General features: G+C 35.6%; 1 protein-coding gene across 6 annotated transcripts in view; it reads left to right on the forward strand.

Annotated features, from left to right (window-relative positions):
• CADM2 (cell adhesion molecule 2) overlaps positions 1-15,647 on the forward strand; it is a 1,108,555-nt gene that overhangs the window by 914,773 nt on the left and 178,135 nt on the right. For all 6 annotated transcript variants that reach the window (XM_019024501.4, XM_019024502.4, XM_019024500.4 and 3 more), the window contains 2 exons: positions 6,284-6,436; positions 9,242-9,379. In XM_019024501.4, coding sequence (XP_018880046.1) covers positions 6,284-6,436; positions 9,242-9,379 — 291 coding nt within the window. The remainder of the gene's footprint in view (positions 1-6,283; positions 6,437-9,241; positions 9,380-15,647) is intronic.

Here is a 15,647-nt window from a genome sequence, read left to right on the forward strand (position 1 = left end):
ACATAGAAAAGTTAAATGATATGAATGGTCTCTGATTAACTACGGCCTTTTGTGTTTTGGGAAACCATAAGGTACAATGAAAATATTTTCAAAGTTCACTCATTCAGTAGTTCAGATCATTTTCCAGTGAACTGTCACTTACTTAAAAAATTTGTGTAGCATGATGTTTCTAGCTCTTTTATACTCAACAGTGTCTAAATGGAACATTTTTTTTCTTCTTTTTTTTTTTTTTTTTTTTTGGTTTTTTTGTGGCTTCTTTCCCATGGGGGATCCTGTGGAGAGATATTGAAGAGGACTTCTTAGTTCAGCTCTTTTTCACTCTGTTCTTATCACATATAGACAGAGTTTAGCTCTCAGTTTCAATTCAATAGCTACTCACTGAATGCCTACTGTGTAGATAGCTATAGCTCAGGGTGCTGAAATAGTGAAACAAGGTTCCTGCTCACAGGAAACCCACTGAGTTATAGTATATTCCTCTTTGGACTGTTAAATGTTTTTTCCTTATTCTTCATACTTGAAATGCTGTTTTAAAGTGAACTGTAGATGACATCATAAGTGTTTGTGAACTTGAAAAGATTAACAGTGTGGATGTAGGATTTACTTAAAATATTCAGTTCATGGAAAATCTTGTTAGGCAGCTCTATTGCTTACCCAATAAACTATTAAGAAAATGTACACAATAAATAATCCATGTAGTAATTTTGGCAGTTTCTTGGTCCTTAAGAATGTGTTGTCCATTTTTAAATATATATTCATATATTTCAGTTCTAAAATTCTAAACCACATTCTTTATACTTTCACTGTGATGTAGCATAGGAGTTTTACCTCATAGAGGACTGAGACATATTTAAGTAACTTGCTCAAGTTAATATGATTAAACTATAATGAAGCTTACATAAAACTTCATGTGTTCTGCTTTTCAGAGCCTAGTTTTTAATTAGTCAAGGCTGGTAATAATCATAGAAACAACTGAAAGTATTATATGATTTGATAAGTTGAATTGATTGAAATATTTCCGACATGAAAATATCTGATTTTTCCTCAGGATTCCAAACCCCAAATAATTTTAAAATGTCATTGTAGATGTATTTTAAGTCACTTTACATTCTCCATGATATCATTCAGTTCTCATCATAATCCAAAGATGGAAGGACTCAGAAATTATTATCACCAGAAACTGACTTCATACAAGTGTCTGGAGCCAAGTCTTTTGATTTCAAATCAGTACCTTTAGCCTTGTTCCATGAAAATGGTTTAAATATGAAAGTCTTATATTCGTATGTAGTGAGCAATTCAGTTTAAATTTGGTGATGTTATATAGGTTTCAAAATACAGTCTGGCTAAAATAGAGTTAAATTCCTTTTGTCTGGATTCACTGAGAATTGTAAGCTCTGTCTGTGTCAGTGGAACCTGTGTTAGGGGAAATGAAATTGAGCACAGGAGGTGGGTAACATGTTCTATCCATACAGTATCACAGCAGGAATTTGAGATTTTTCCTTTTGGTGACCTCTTAAAAAATGTGTGAACAAAATACATGAGTATGTATAATATACATATATATTTAGTATATATGTACACATAGTAACAAAATTTTAAAATTATATATAATTACATATATTTATTTAAGATAAATATTTGTGTGAATAAATCATTGTTTTGAAAAGGGGTTGATATAGCATGAGTTCCTATTGTGAGAATAACAAATTTGTGCCCTACTACTTTCCTCTGGCAGCTAAACAAGGCATCTATATCATGCCATGTAGGAGACAGAGTATGAAATAGACATTTTTTTTAAAGTGTGCTGTATCCAAATACAGTCACAAGCACAGACCTGCTTTATTTTTCACATTCAATATAAATCAATTCTAAAAAGGTGCAGCGCACCAGCATGGCACATGTTTACATATGTAACTAACCTGCAGAATGTGCACATGTACCCTAAAATTTAAGGTATAATAAAAGAAAAAGAAAATAAAATAAATAAAATAACTCATTAAAATTAGCATGAAGACAGCTTTTCTCCATAATCTCATCTAACCTAGAGCTACTTGTCAATGAATATAATCCCCAAATACTCAAAACATATTATGTTTTATGTAATATATATATGTGTGTTATGTATATCAAATTTTATACACACATACATATATAAAGGTATTTTAATCTATATTCTAACTCTGAGTTACTGAGTAAAAACTTAAACCTCCGAGCTCCTAATATATTAAAATGTACATGTAAGTGTTCACTCTACATGTTTGATGAGAATGAGCTATCATATTTCTGATCTGCATATGTTTCATTACAATCATTAAAAAGCATTAAAAAAATAAAAAATAAATAAAAATATTTGCAAGTGTATATCTTCCTAAGCAATTAGAGTTCACAAAGAATGACAGCAAAGGGGATACAATCATTTAGGTTTTTAATATTTGAGTGTGTGGGAGGGTGATTTATTAAAGATACTTAGAATCACAATGATTTAGAATTTTCCCAAAGGTTATGTATTTTATAATTATCTGCTCCTTTCACAAAGCATATAGGGAAGATGCAGGTAATTTTAAAATATATGACATTTGGGATCACCCTCTTTGGTAGTAAATGTGTACACTGAATTTTAAGCTTTGATATCCTAACTGTTCTCCCTACTCCATCAAATGTGCATTAAAATTTTTTAATCAAATTTTTTGTAGATTTATATGCAGTTGTAAGAAATAATACAGAGAGCTCTTGTGTACCTTTCACCCAAGGAACAGCTGTAAAGCTATGAAACAACATCACAACGAGGAAATTGACACCGATACAGTTTAATAGTCTTACTTGGCTTTCATCAGTTTTACATGTATTTATTTTTGTGTGCATATGTGTAAGTGTGTGTGTGTTTATATGTTTAGTTCTAGACAATGTTGTTACATGTGTGGGTTCACTACAATCAAGAGACAAAGCAGTTCCAGAACCACAAGGATCCCTTCTTCCTCTTAGAGCCACACCCATGTCCCTCTACTCTCCATCGCCCCTGCCATCCCTAGTCCTTGGCAACCAAACTCTGTTCTCTACCTCTATAATTTTGTTATCTCAAAACATCATATAAATGGATTCTGTCTTTATTTATAGAGTTTTTGAGTGTATTCTTTGTGTGCGTTTCTTAGTGGTTGCTCTGGGTATCGCAATTTACAGATATAATTGACACAGTCTACTAGTAGCAACATTTTACCATTTCAAGTATGGAAACCTTACTTCCACTAGGTATCTTTGCCCTATCCACTTTTTTTCTTGTCTTAAGTATTCCTTCTATATATGGTGGACATTATCAAAGTTATACTTTTTGTTTTAATAATCTTATATTTGAAAAAACTCAGGAGAAGGGTAGTCCATTGTATTTTCTCATATTTTGTTATTTTTTCGTTCTTCTTGATGCTTCAAGATTTCCTCTTATTACTAATTCTTTTATGTTTGAAAAACATTTTTTCTTTAAGACAGTCCTGCTAGAGGCAAATTATCTGTTTCTCTTTCTTCTAAGAACATATTTATTTCCTCTTGATTCCTAAAGGATAGTTTTACTGGTTAAGAAATCATAGTTGACAGTTCTTTTTCAGAAGTTGAAAAATGCACCACTTCCTCTGGCCTCCATGACTTGAAATGGGAAATGCATTGTCATTTGAATTTGTATTTTCTTATAGGTAATAAGCTATTCTCTTGGGCTCCTTTCAAGAAGTTTGTTTATATAGTTTTCATCTAGTTTTTACAGTAGAGTTCACTCTCCTGTGAGAAACGCCCCCACTCATCTGACAGGAGGTGGAGCTCAGGCAGTGATGCTAGCTTTTCGAAGTTTCCTCTTGATGTATCTCGATATAGAGTTCTTTGGGGTTTTCCTAGTTGGGGGGTTTCACTCAACTTCTTGATTGATTCTCTATCTTCCTGACTTTTGCCAAATTTGGAATGTTTTCAACCATTATTTCTTTGAATACTCTTTTAGTCCCACTCTCTTTCTTCTTTCCTTCTGGGACTCTAATGATATCACTGATGGATATTTTGTTATTGTCTCACAGGTCCCTGGGCCTCTGTTCTTTGCTATCTTTTCTTTTTATCCTTCTGTTTTCTCTCAGCTATTCAGATTGGGTGAATTCTATTTCTCTGTCTTTAAATTAACTGATTCTATCCTCTGTCATTTTCATTGTACTATAGAGAAAATCCAATTAGTTTTTATATTGGCTTTTGTATTTTTATTTCTATAACGTCCATTTTTAATAACATTTTTCATGCTAAGGTTTTCTGTTTTTTTATTTGTGTCAAGATCATTAGTAATTGCTTATTAAAGTATTTTTATAATGGTTGCTTAAAAATTTTTGTCAAAAATTTCAATATTTGATTCATCTCAGTATAGGCATCTGTTATTTTTTCTCATTCGGTTATGATTTTCCTGGTGTTTAGTATGACTAGTAATTTTTTTTATTATACTCTGAACATTTTGATTATGTTGAGAGACTCTGGATGCTAATTAGATTTATTCTAAGAAGCAGTTGCCCTGTTTAGGTATAACCTGCTAGTCCTAGCTTTCAATTATGGGCTGTGGTTCTAATGAGAATTTAATTTTTAGGGACTTTGTGCTGCTATTTGGACAGGTTGATTTGTCTAATTCTACTGGGGGCCACACTGATCTCTTCTGGTCCACCGAAGGGAGAAGAGGAGATTCCTCAGGATAAGCTGTAGTGGTCTAGGTGAGCTAAAAAATGCTCTAGCTCAGCGGTCCCCAACCTTTCTGGCACCAGGAACCAGTTTTGTGGAAGACAATTTTTCCATGGATGGTGGGCGGTATGTGTGGGGGATGGTTTTGGGATGAAATTGTTTGATCTCAAATCATCCGGCATTAGTTAGATTCTCATAAGGGGCACGCAGCCTAGATGCCTCATATCCAGAGTTCACAATAGGGTTCACTCTCCTATAAGAAGTGCCCCTGCTGATCTGACAGGAGGCAGAGCTCAGGCAGTAATGTTGGCTGGCTCATGGCTCACCTCCTGCTGTGTGACCCAGTTCCTAACAGGCTGCAAACTGGTACTGGCCCATGGCCTAGGGATTGGGGACCCCTGCTCTAGCTGACGAAAAGAGGATTACTTCCAGGGCTCTGTACTTGTTGTAGAGACATCCCCCCACCCCCACCCCGCATATACCCTCCCGCCTCACCCTCCACACACACTGCTAGAGCTGCTTATCTGCTCAGTACCTCTAGATGGAGAGGGGAAGTCTTAGGCATCCTAGAAAAAGAGGTCACTTTCTCTGGCTGTTTGCTGTTAGTAAGGCTCCTACTTCATTCTCCTTGCAGGTAACCCAGTCTCTCCTGGTATTGTTGGATGGATTCTCATTTGATCAGCAATAAAAATGAGTCTACCTAGACTATCTTCTGTTTCTAGTTTGTGGTTGGGAGAAGCTGGGTCTGGATCGTCTTTTACTGTTTGGGAAGCTACTGGGATTTTCCTCGGGTGCTGGTGTCTTTAACCAGTCCTCCTCACTCTTTCTACCTTTTAGAGTACTCTTTTAGTTGCTGTTTGCTTAATTCCTGATTCTACAGCTCTACTTAGTAGAGCACACAATGATAAACTTTTTAATGCTTTTGTTTTTCTCCCAAAATGAGTCAAGTGAAGCATAATTCAGCAAGATGCTAAAGTATCTTCTGTGAAACTGAGTGTCTTGTGATAGAAAAGGTGATTCAGACCAAAGACTGTATTAACATACAATACAGTAGTGGCACCAACCAATCAGAGCAAATTTAAAAGCCAGGTAGTTTACAGGTGCCTTTCTGCTCAATATCAGCTCAAGTTGAAATAGTTCAAGTGCCTCTACTGCAGAGAGCTTGTAATAGGCCAATATTTTTGTTGTTGCCTTGGAAGTCCTGCAGCAGTCACAGTTTACCAAATTTATCTGTCCATAGAAGTGAACCCATTTTGTTTATAGCTTTTCTTGGCACTGGTATTCTATGAAACATTTGCAGAGGAAAGCTATGTTTATCAACATCAGTATCTACCTCATCTGAAGTATTGTATCAGATGTAATCATTTAATAAAAAAGTTATTTCTGAAAACATTAAGGAGCACCTAATTCTACTTTGATTTTTAAAAATCTGATAAAATATTTCAATATATTTAAACTTTCCTTTAAACTGTTCCAAGAAATAAGATTTCAATGTATGGCCAAAGAAAACATTTATTGTTTTGTGTTGAAAATATATAGTCTAAAAATACTGACTGTTTCTGATGTCCTTATTTACGTTTTCAATATTTTCTCTTTCCAGCTTTAAGGGACAATAGGATCGAGCTGGTTCGCGCTTCCTGGCATGAATTGAGTATTAGTGTCAGTGATGTGTCTCTCTCTGATGAAGGACAGTACACCTGTTCTTTATTTACAATGCCTGTCAAAACTTCCAAGGCCTATCTCACCGTTCTGGGTAAGTGCAAGGGACTAACACCATGTAATCACAAAACCAGAATGATATATATTGCTACAGCAACATAATTCAATACAAAAATATATTTTGAAGATTATATGAATAGATATGGTTTAATCCTTTCTCTGCTACATTTTAACACAGGCATTTTAAAATCATTTAGTCACTTTCTGCATTTTATAAAGGGACAAAGGTAGATTCAAAGATGTATATGACTTCTAGAAGGCACATAACTATTTTGTTTCTTAGCCAGCAATAGACACTGGTTCTCTTGATTTCAGCTAATTTCTTTTTTATCAAATAATCTATATGTTGTATATATTCTGATCCTTTCACAACATGACACAATAATGAGCATAATGAGTTCAACTTGTGTTCTATACTATGCTCCTTTATTTGTTCATGTAAGTCACCTGATAAGGGCCTTTCTTGCTAACTTGTGGCTCTCAAATATGACCTGCTTGTGTATTTAGTGCATTTAAATGACCCTGATATTTCCATGTGTCTTCTCTCCTTTTGAAATTATATTTTCTAGATTCCTAAATGAAGTACCTAATGTCGCTTCAGCTTGAAGCTTGTAGTTTCTTTGTGCTTTTATTCTCTAAATATTGGGCCATTTTCCCAAAGGTGAAAGTGACACAAAAAAAGCAATACATTCATAGAGATTCTGAGGAAATAAAGTTGCAGCTCCGAACTCTCTGTGATTCCACAGACGTCAGTGCCCCAATCAGCTGAAATTGCTGCAGTTCATTGAAACACACCTGCGTGCTGAACAAATTAGAAGAATTTAAAGATTGATTTTTTTCCCCCAAGCTTGCTTCCCTCTTTAGATGGAAAAAGGCACAATGTTGCATTTAAAAGGACTAACACATGCTGTTCTTTTGGGTGGGAATATTAAAGTTAATCCAGCTAGTGAATTGGTTTTGTGCATAGGATATAAAACATATTTCTCTGCAAGTCACACTGGGACTATTTTATAAAAATCTTCACAAGTCTGCCATTAAAGACAAAATATGCCCACTAAAATGGAGTATTTCAGGATAACAACTGCATAAGGTTAATGTATTGTTCTGTAGAGAGCCAATTTGAAATCCAAAGAATAGATGACTGATGAATTCACTTTATTAAATGGTGATGAGGCATAGATTTTTTAAAAAGAAAGCAGGTAGTATGTAGGTGAAGACAAAAAATGTTAAGAGGAGTTATGTTAATTTTTCATGTATCTTTGTTGTTCCTGTTGTTTAATTTGTACTTCTCATATTGGTGCCTTCCAACATTCTTCTTCTTTTTCTTTTTTTTTTTGAAACGGAGTCTCACTCTGTAGCCTGGCTGGAGTGCAGTGGCGCCACCTCAGCTCACTGCAACCTCTGTCTCCCACGTTCAAGCGATTCTCCTGCCTCAGCCTTCTGAGTAGCTGGGATTACGGGCACCCGCCACCATGCCTGGCTAATTTTTTTTTTTTTTTTTTTTGTATTTTTAGTAGAGACGGGGTTTCATCATGTTGGCCAAGATGGTCTCGATCACTTGACCTCGGCCTCCCAAAGTGTTGGGATTAATGGGATGAGCCACCGTGCCTGGCCATAAAATACAGAGATTATAATATTCTTTTTAAGCTTTAAGAACTATGAAATCAGGAAAGAAAGAAGCTAAAGTTAAATTATAATTTGTTAAAGGATAAAGAAATATGTTTTGTGATTTTTTTTTCTTTAATGAAATCTACCTTTTAAAATCTCTACACTAGTAAATTGTAAAATATATTAAATGATTGTTTTTAAGATTTGCAAGAGTATTTTCACAGGTAAAATTTTACAGTTGAGGTCAGGCACGGTGGCTCTTGCCTGTAATCCCAGCACTTTGGGAGGCTGAAGTGGGCAGATCACAAGGTCAGGAGTTTGAGACCAGCCCAGCCAACATGAGGAAACCCCATCTCTACTAAAAAATACAAAAATTAGGCCAGGCACGGTGGCTCACGCCTGTAATCCCAGCACTTTGGGAGGCTGAAGTGGGCAGATCACAAGGTCAGGAGTTTGAGACCAGCCTGGCCAACATGGAGAACCCCCGTATCTACTAAACGTACAAAAATTAGCCGGGCGTGGTGGCACCCACCTGTAATCCCAGCTACTCGGGAGGCTGAGGCAGGAGAATTGCTTGAACCTGGGAGGTGGAGGTTGCAGTGAACAGAGATTGCACCACTGCACTCCAGCCTGGGATCAGAGCAAGACTCTATCTCAAAAAACAAAACAAAACAAAACAAAACAAAACAAAAAATTAGACGGGCATGGTGGTGCACACCTGTAATCCCAGCTACTTGGGAGTCTGAAGCAGGAGAATCGCTTGAACTTGGGAGGCAAAGGTTGCAGTGAGCCGAGATCGAGCCAGTCCACTCCAGCCTGGGCGACAGAGCAAGATCCTGTCTCAAAAAAAAAAAAAAAAAATTACAATTTAATTTAAAAAACTACTTTGAGCCATATGCATCTTACATACTTTTTTGATACTATATATATTTATATATCTGTACACATATATATGTGTATGGATGTGTGTATATGTTTATGTGTATTCATATGCATATACATTTATGTGTATTCATATGCATATACATTTATGTGTATGCATATAGACATATACACCTAAGTATGTATAACACACACATATGAAGCAGTTTATTACATAGTAGTTTGTTCATCTTGATCGAACTTCTTGTCAGTTAACCATCCAGTTCAGTTTCATGTGTGAAAGTAATAGACATAATAACAAATCAACCCTGAAGATTGATGCTCACTTCATCATTTGCTTAAATTTCAGGTGTTCCTGAAAAGCCTCAGATTAGTGGATTCTCATCACCAGTTATGGAGGGTGACTTGATGCAGCTGACTTGCAAAACATCTGGTAGTAAACCTGCAGCTGATATAAGATGGTTCAAAAATGACAAAGAGATTAAAGGTAAAGAATAGAAAAATGAAAATCAAAATTAATGTGCTGAAACCAGTATGACATGTTAAGAAAAAGGCATTTTACATTATTTTTCAAAACATAGTGTCTCTTACAGATTATGCATCATTTGAACCAGATTTACCCATTCTTAAGTAAGGTAATTTTACAAGATATATTAATATATAAGTATGATCCCTGTGGGCCTCATTTTCCTCTTCCGTAAAATAGGTTTAAAAATAATATATGCCTTATGGAAAAGTTAAGGGAATAATTAAGTTAATATATGAAGAAACATATAGATTCATACTTCACAATAGTACATATTAGATACTATTATTTCAGAACTCATATATAATATTTAGGTTAAAGACAGAGAAACTGTATAAATTATTTCTTCAACTTAGTTTCGGGAATTATAGAGTTCTGAGAATAAAACTGGTTAAACATCAATAAATTTGATTCCTGTTAATTCTCACCAAAGGCAAAAATGTGTACTTGTCTAAGTAAAAGTGCATACTTTAAATTCTTTATACATCTAAATTTAAACTCCCTCTCTGTCACACACACACACTCAAACATACATTCTTTAGGAGGGGAATAAGTTTATAAGGGAGATGGCTTGGTATTTAAGTATAAGAATTGTTTATGATGATTATTAAAACATATTTCCTATGCCACTGTAATATGTATTATTTTCAACATTATCTTCTATGAAACAGGTTTATGCAAACCATTCTGCTTATTTTAAAATGTTATTTATCTATTTACTTTTAAGAGTTTTTAAGAGATAGGGTCTTGCTCTGTCACGCAGGCTGGAATGCAGTGATACGATCATAGCTCACTGTACCTCGCACTCCTAGGCTCCAGTGATTTTCCCGCCTCAGCCTCCTGAGTAGTTGGGAATACAGGCTTGCATGACCATGCTTGGCTAACTTGTTTTATTTTTTGTAGAGATCGTGCTTTGTTGCCTAGGCTGGTCTCGAACTTCTGGGCTAAAGTGACCCTCCTGCCTCAGCCTCCTAAAGTGCTAGGATTGCAGGTGTGAGCCACCATGCTCAGACATTCTGATTATTTTAACCTATAATTGTGATACCTTATATCACACTAATTAATTCTTTGTAATGGGCATGCAGGCTTAGCAGATAAGATTGCCTGTATTACTGATAAATTATGATTATAATCCATGCAATTATTTTTATCAGTTTCCTGTTTTAATTACTCTTTCTCTGCATATTTTTCCCAAAAAAGGTCCTTATCCATAATTTTACCCTGATCACTACTCTTGCCTTAGTATTTCTAATAAATATACATTATTGGATTACATTTTGAGAAATACAAGTCCCAAGACACAAGTTAGACATCTTATTATGCTAAATTAAATTCCAGGTTACTGTGTAACCTGATTCTTGAATTCTGTCAAGGCTCAGTAACATCCATTCTAATTCTGCCTCTAGGATATGTTAGTCTAGGCATTTCTGGACTTGGTTAGATCTCTCTTTAATGGATGTTCCACACTGCTTCCAGAGTTATCTTACTACAACAAGAATCTGATCCAGGCACTTTTCTGGCTTAAGCATTTCTAATGGAAAGCCCTAAACTTTATAATAAGTTTAAAATCTGCTTTCTGTAGCCTGTAAGAATTCTCCAGGCAGTGAACTCTTACATGTCACATATTCCCTTTTGTGTGAAGGTCTTGGCTTACACTAAAATGCACTTCTTAGATACAATCCTTCAATGAATTACTTTATTACCTACATGTTTTTTCTTCCCAAATTCTGACACAATTAGTTAATTAATTAGTTGTTTACTCAGTTCCCACTTTCTTAGTATTTTATTTATGTTCCAAGGATTTGCCTCTTTTGTATCCTCAAGGAGGTCATACACTTTCACATATTAAGTACCTCATTAATATTGATTGATTGTTTTTCACATTGTAGCTGCATGACAAACCCATGATATACTCAGACATTTATAAAGGAAGTGAATTTTTGACAAAATTGGCCTCTGTTTTAAATGCCAAACAGATTTAATCATACATTGGGCAGGAGGGGAAAGATTTTTGCTCATATGAAGAAATAAGAAAAGTTTAATCTTATAAACAACATAGTTTAAAATCATCTGAATCAAGATCAGAACAACAATGAAGACAGAAACAGGTACAGAATCAGAATATGGTTCTATGCTGTACTGAAAATTTGTGAAGATCGCATTTTTTCTATGCTCTTCAATGCACTGCCATTTACAGAGCATTTATCTCTACACTTGCATCTATCTATCTGTCTATCTATGTATCTATGTATCTATCTAATCTTATAATTCTTTAGCATGTTTACATCGTTTGTCTCCCTAACCAGACGGTGAACTTTCTGAGTGGCATATATTTTATTTTTGTAAGTGTATATGTAAATACAGTTAGGTAAAGACTACGGCACAAAGTAAATATTCACTGTAGTTGCTGTTTCTGGATATGCTAAGCAAAATTTCACTCTTCCGTCTTTTAGCAAACCCTCCTCATTTACAGGGGTAATCCACCTTATCTGGCACTATTTTGTCTTTTTAGGGATAAAAGTTTGACTTCCTATTACTATCTAACTGTTTTTCATATAATATCCCTTGACACATTTTAAAAAGACACTCCCTAGCATAAAATAAGGCAAACAGAAAAGACAGGCTAATCAAATTCAATTAACTTCAATTCAATAAGAAATTGTTAAAATGCCTCTCAATTTCACAGTATTCTATTGTGCATTAGTGAAGATGCAAATGAGAAACCAAGAAACTTGACCTGCCACTGTTGAAGATGTCTTTGGGGTTATCAAACATGTTATGGAGAATATTTTCCTAAAAATAGAAACGTTTATACAAATCTTTATCTTTTCTCTATCACTACCTAACATATTAATTTTATATCCATGTTTCTGGGTAAAAGTCACTTGAAAGTGCTAGTTTATCACATTTTCTTGGCCAGAATATGTCCATACTTGGTTATAGAACAGTGGTTCTGAAGCTGTAGCCATTAAGCACAGGGAATCCTCAAGTACAGGGCTTGCTGAATCTCAGATTATCAGGCCTTGATCCAAGATTTTCTGGTGGAGCAGGCCCACGGGGGAGCCTGAAAATGTGCGTGCTTGCCATTGTGTTAAATGTGTGAATGATGTTGACCCTCCTGTTTCAGGATCACTTTAGTATGAAGAATATAAAATGAAGAGTATCAGTAAACTATACAGAAGTCCTGCCTCTGTCTCTGAGCTTTCTTTTTCTCCTTTGCTAAATAAGGATAATAACGGTTGCCTCAAAGTGCTTTTGCAAGAATTCTGTATAAAATGATATGTATGAAGTGTTTTCAGAGTACAAGGAATCACTGAATACATTTTAGATATTATTATCATTATCATTGTAATTTGTATTTTCAGGAAATCATGATGAGTTGTACCAATTCCTGAATTAGTCCTAGAAATATAAACAAATAAAACAAAAATTTTCCACCCAGGCTTTCACAGTTGAGAAAGAGACATAAAAACATAAGACATAACAGGCACAGGTATATGAACTGGCTACAGTTTTGTGCAGAAGTAGCAGATATCAGCCCTACTTTGTGGGAGAGGTTAAGGCTCAACAGTTCATTGATGGAAGCAGGCACTCAGTAAAGATCTGTTTATTGAGTAAATGTGTCTTAAACAATGTATAAACCAAACAGTGACAGAAGCAAGTCTCAGTCGATCTAGAGGTTTATTTTGCCAAGGTTGAGGACGTGCCCAAGAAAATAAAACAAATCACAGAAGCATCTGTGGTCTGTGCCTCTTCCAAAAAGGGTTTGGAGGACTTCAATATTGAAAGGGGAAAGAGCAAGCAGGAGGGGAATAAGAAGGAAAAAAAGGGGTTTGGGGGAAGGGTAGACAATGAGGCAAGTGGTTACATTCTTGTGAGAGTTTGATTAGCTCTCAGTTCATCTGTATTTTACATGAGAAAGAGAGAGTAGGGGAAAGGTAAATTATGCACTTGTCTCTCACTCAGTCAATCTACATTTTACATAAGATAACCGTGTGAACAGATGAAGTGAAGGAAGGAGTCAATTATGCACTGGTCTCAGATAGGCAGAGGGATTATTTCTAGTCTTTCTTTGTCTCATACCTGTGAAGAAAAGCTGGTAATTTGCATTGTCATGGTTAGATTTTACAGAACTGTGTTTTAGGGCTAGTTTATAGGGAAGGCATGTATTCTGATAGATTATCGGACCCAGAAGGAATTTCCTTGTCAGTAATTTTGGAGAGAGACCATTTGGGGAGATACATGGCCTTCTATTATTATAAGGCTGTGACATAGATTTGTGAAATTGTAGCTATCAGTTCGTGAAAAAAAAGAAAGACTTTTTTTTTTTCTTTTTTTTCATTACTGAGATCCCAAGCTTAACTTTCCCTTTGGCGCAGTGATTTTGGGATCCTGAGATTCCTATTTTCTTTCACAAAGGAGTAGAATTCATCATATGTGTTTGGGACAAAAGTAGGTGGTAGGACACTTTGAAGAAATGAATTTCATATATCTATGCAGAGTAACAGCATGTGATTGAAATAACTATGAAACTTTATGTGTGGTATAGGCATGAGAAGTAAACAGAGAGGCAGTGTTCAGTTATGTCATGAAAGAGCTTTTATTCCAGATTAAGGGTTTGAAATTTATTCTATAGGCAATAGTGAGACTTTTTTTTAAATAAGCTTTCAAAAGTAAAATGAAACAATCATAATTTCATCCAACTCTGTTTTTTATCCCCTTTATGTGAGTTTTACTCAGAAATCCCTTTGGTGCCTCTGGGCAGAGCTGCATCCAAAACCACAGGTAGTTTCACTGCAGCCTTTAATCTTCTGCATAGCAAGAAAGTGAATATCTGCTACTTAGTGTGAGAAAAGATGTGCATTGCCTTCCTAAGTCTGTCAGCTCCCTGAGAGCTTACATTTACATTAAACTTGTCATTCCATGTATAAGTTTAGTTCTGTGCAGTTTGAGGATTTGCTATTACAAAACCATGAGATCTTTTCTACCTAACTAGCTTTTACATTAATGCATTAGGCAGCATTCTATGATAACCCTTAATTATCCACACCCTTGTATAAACCCTTCCCCTAGCATGTAGGAGATAATTGTGAATATGATGTGATATGATTGCCTCAAATGAATATGATACTTTATATTACAAAATGGGTTTTGCAGTTATCACTGTGGGCCCCTTTTGAGTTCATCAAAGGGAGATTATCAAGGATGGGCCTCATACAACGAGGCAAGGTCTTTAAGAAGGGGTAGAGTCAGAGAGACATTATTTTCCTGGCCTAGAAGAAAACAAATAGCTATGCTGTGAATTGTTTACAGGTGCCATGTGGCAAAGAACTGTGGGTGACCTCTAGGAGCTGAAAGCAGTCCCAGGTGATAGCTAGTGAGAACGTGGGGACATCAGACATATAGTCTCAAGGAAATTAATTTACTAACAATCAGAGAGCTTGAAGAAGACCCTAACTCAGATTGAAACTACAGCCCCAGCTAACATCTTTATTTAGCCAAGTGACACTGAGCAGAGGACAAGGCTTAGCCATACCTTGATTCCTCACTCACAGAAACCATGAGATAATAAATATGTGTTGTTTTAAGCCATTAAACTTACAGTAATGTGTTACACAGCAGTATTAGGAAACTGAGATCTAGAGAGACAGAATATTTTTTCATGGTCACACATCTGGCAAAGACTAGCCTTGAATATTCTGATTCTAAGACCCAGCACTTGGGTTTGGGGAGAAGTCTGAAGACTAGCTTAGTACTTAAGAGGCATTGCAAGCATGAGCTGGTAAGTACCTGAACTAATGGATGACAATGAAATTTTTTACAAAGAAATGGTTCTGAAAGAGAAGATAATTTTCAAGTGAACTTGCTGAATGATCTGGACAGATGGAGTAAAAGTAAGCATTCAGATTATAAAATTCAGGTGCCTAAATGACTTGGATAATGAATGTTTGCTCATTAAGAAAATGAGAGGCAGTAGGAGAAATTAATTCACACACAAATTATAATATGTTCATGATATGGTTGGCTGTGTCCCCACCCAAATCTCATCTTGAATTCTAGCTCCCACAATCCCCGTATGTCGTGGGAAGGACCTGGTGGGAGGTAATTGAATCATGGGGGTGTGTTTTTCCCATGCTGTTCCCACGATAGTGAATAAGTCTCATGAGATCTGATGGTTTTATAAAGGCAGTTCCCCTGCACACGCTCTCTTGCCTGCCACCATGTAAGA

Source organism: Gorilla gorilla, chromosome 2, assembly GCF_029281585.2.
Source record: "Gorilla gorilla gorilla isolate KB3781 chromosome 2, NHGRI_mGorGor1-v2.1_pri, whole genome shotgun sequence".
NCBI classification, from domain to species: Eukaryota; Metazoa; Chordata; class Mammalia; order Primates; family Hominidae; genus Gorilla; species Gorilla gorilla.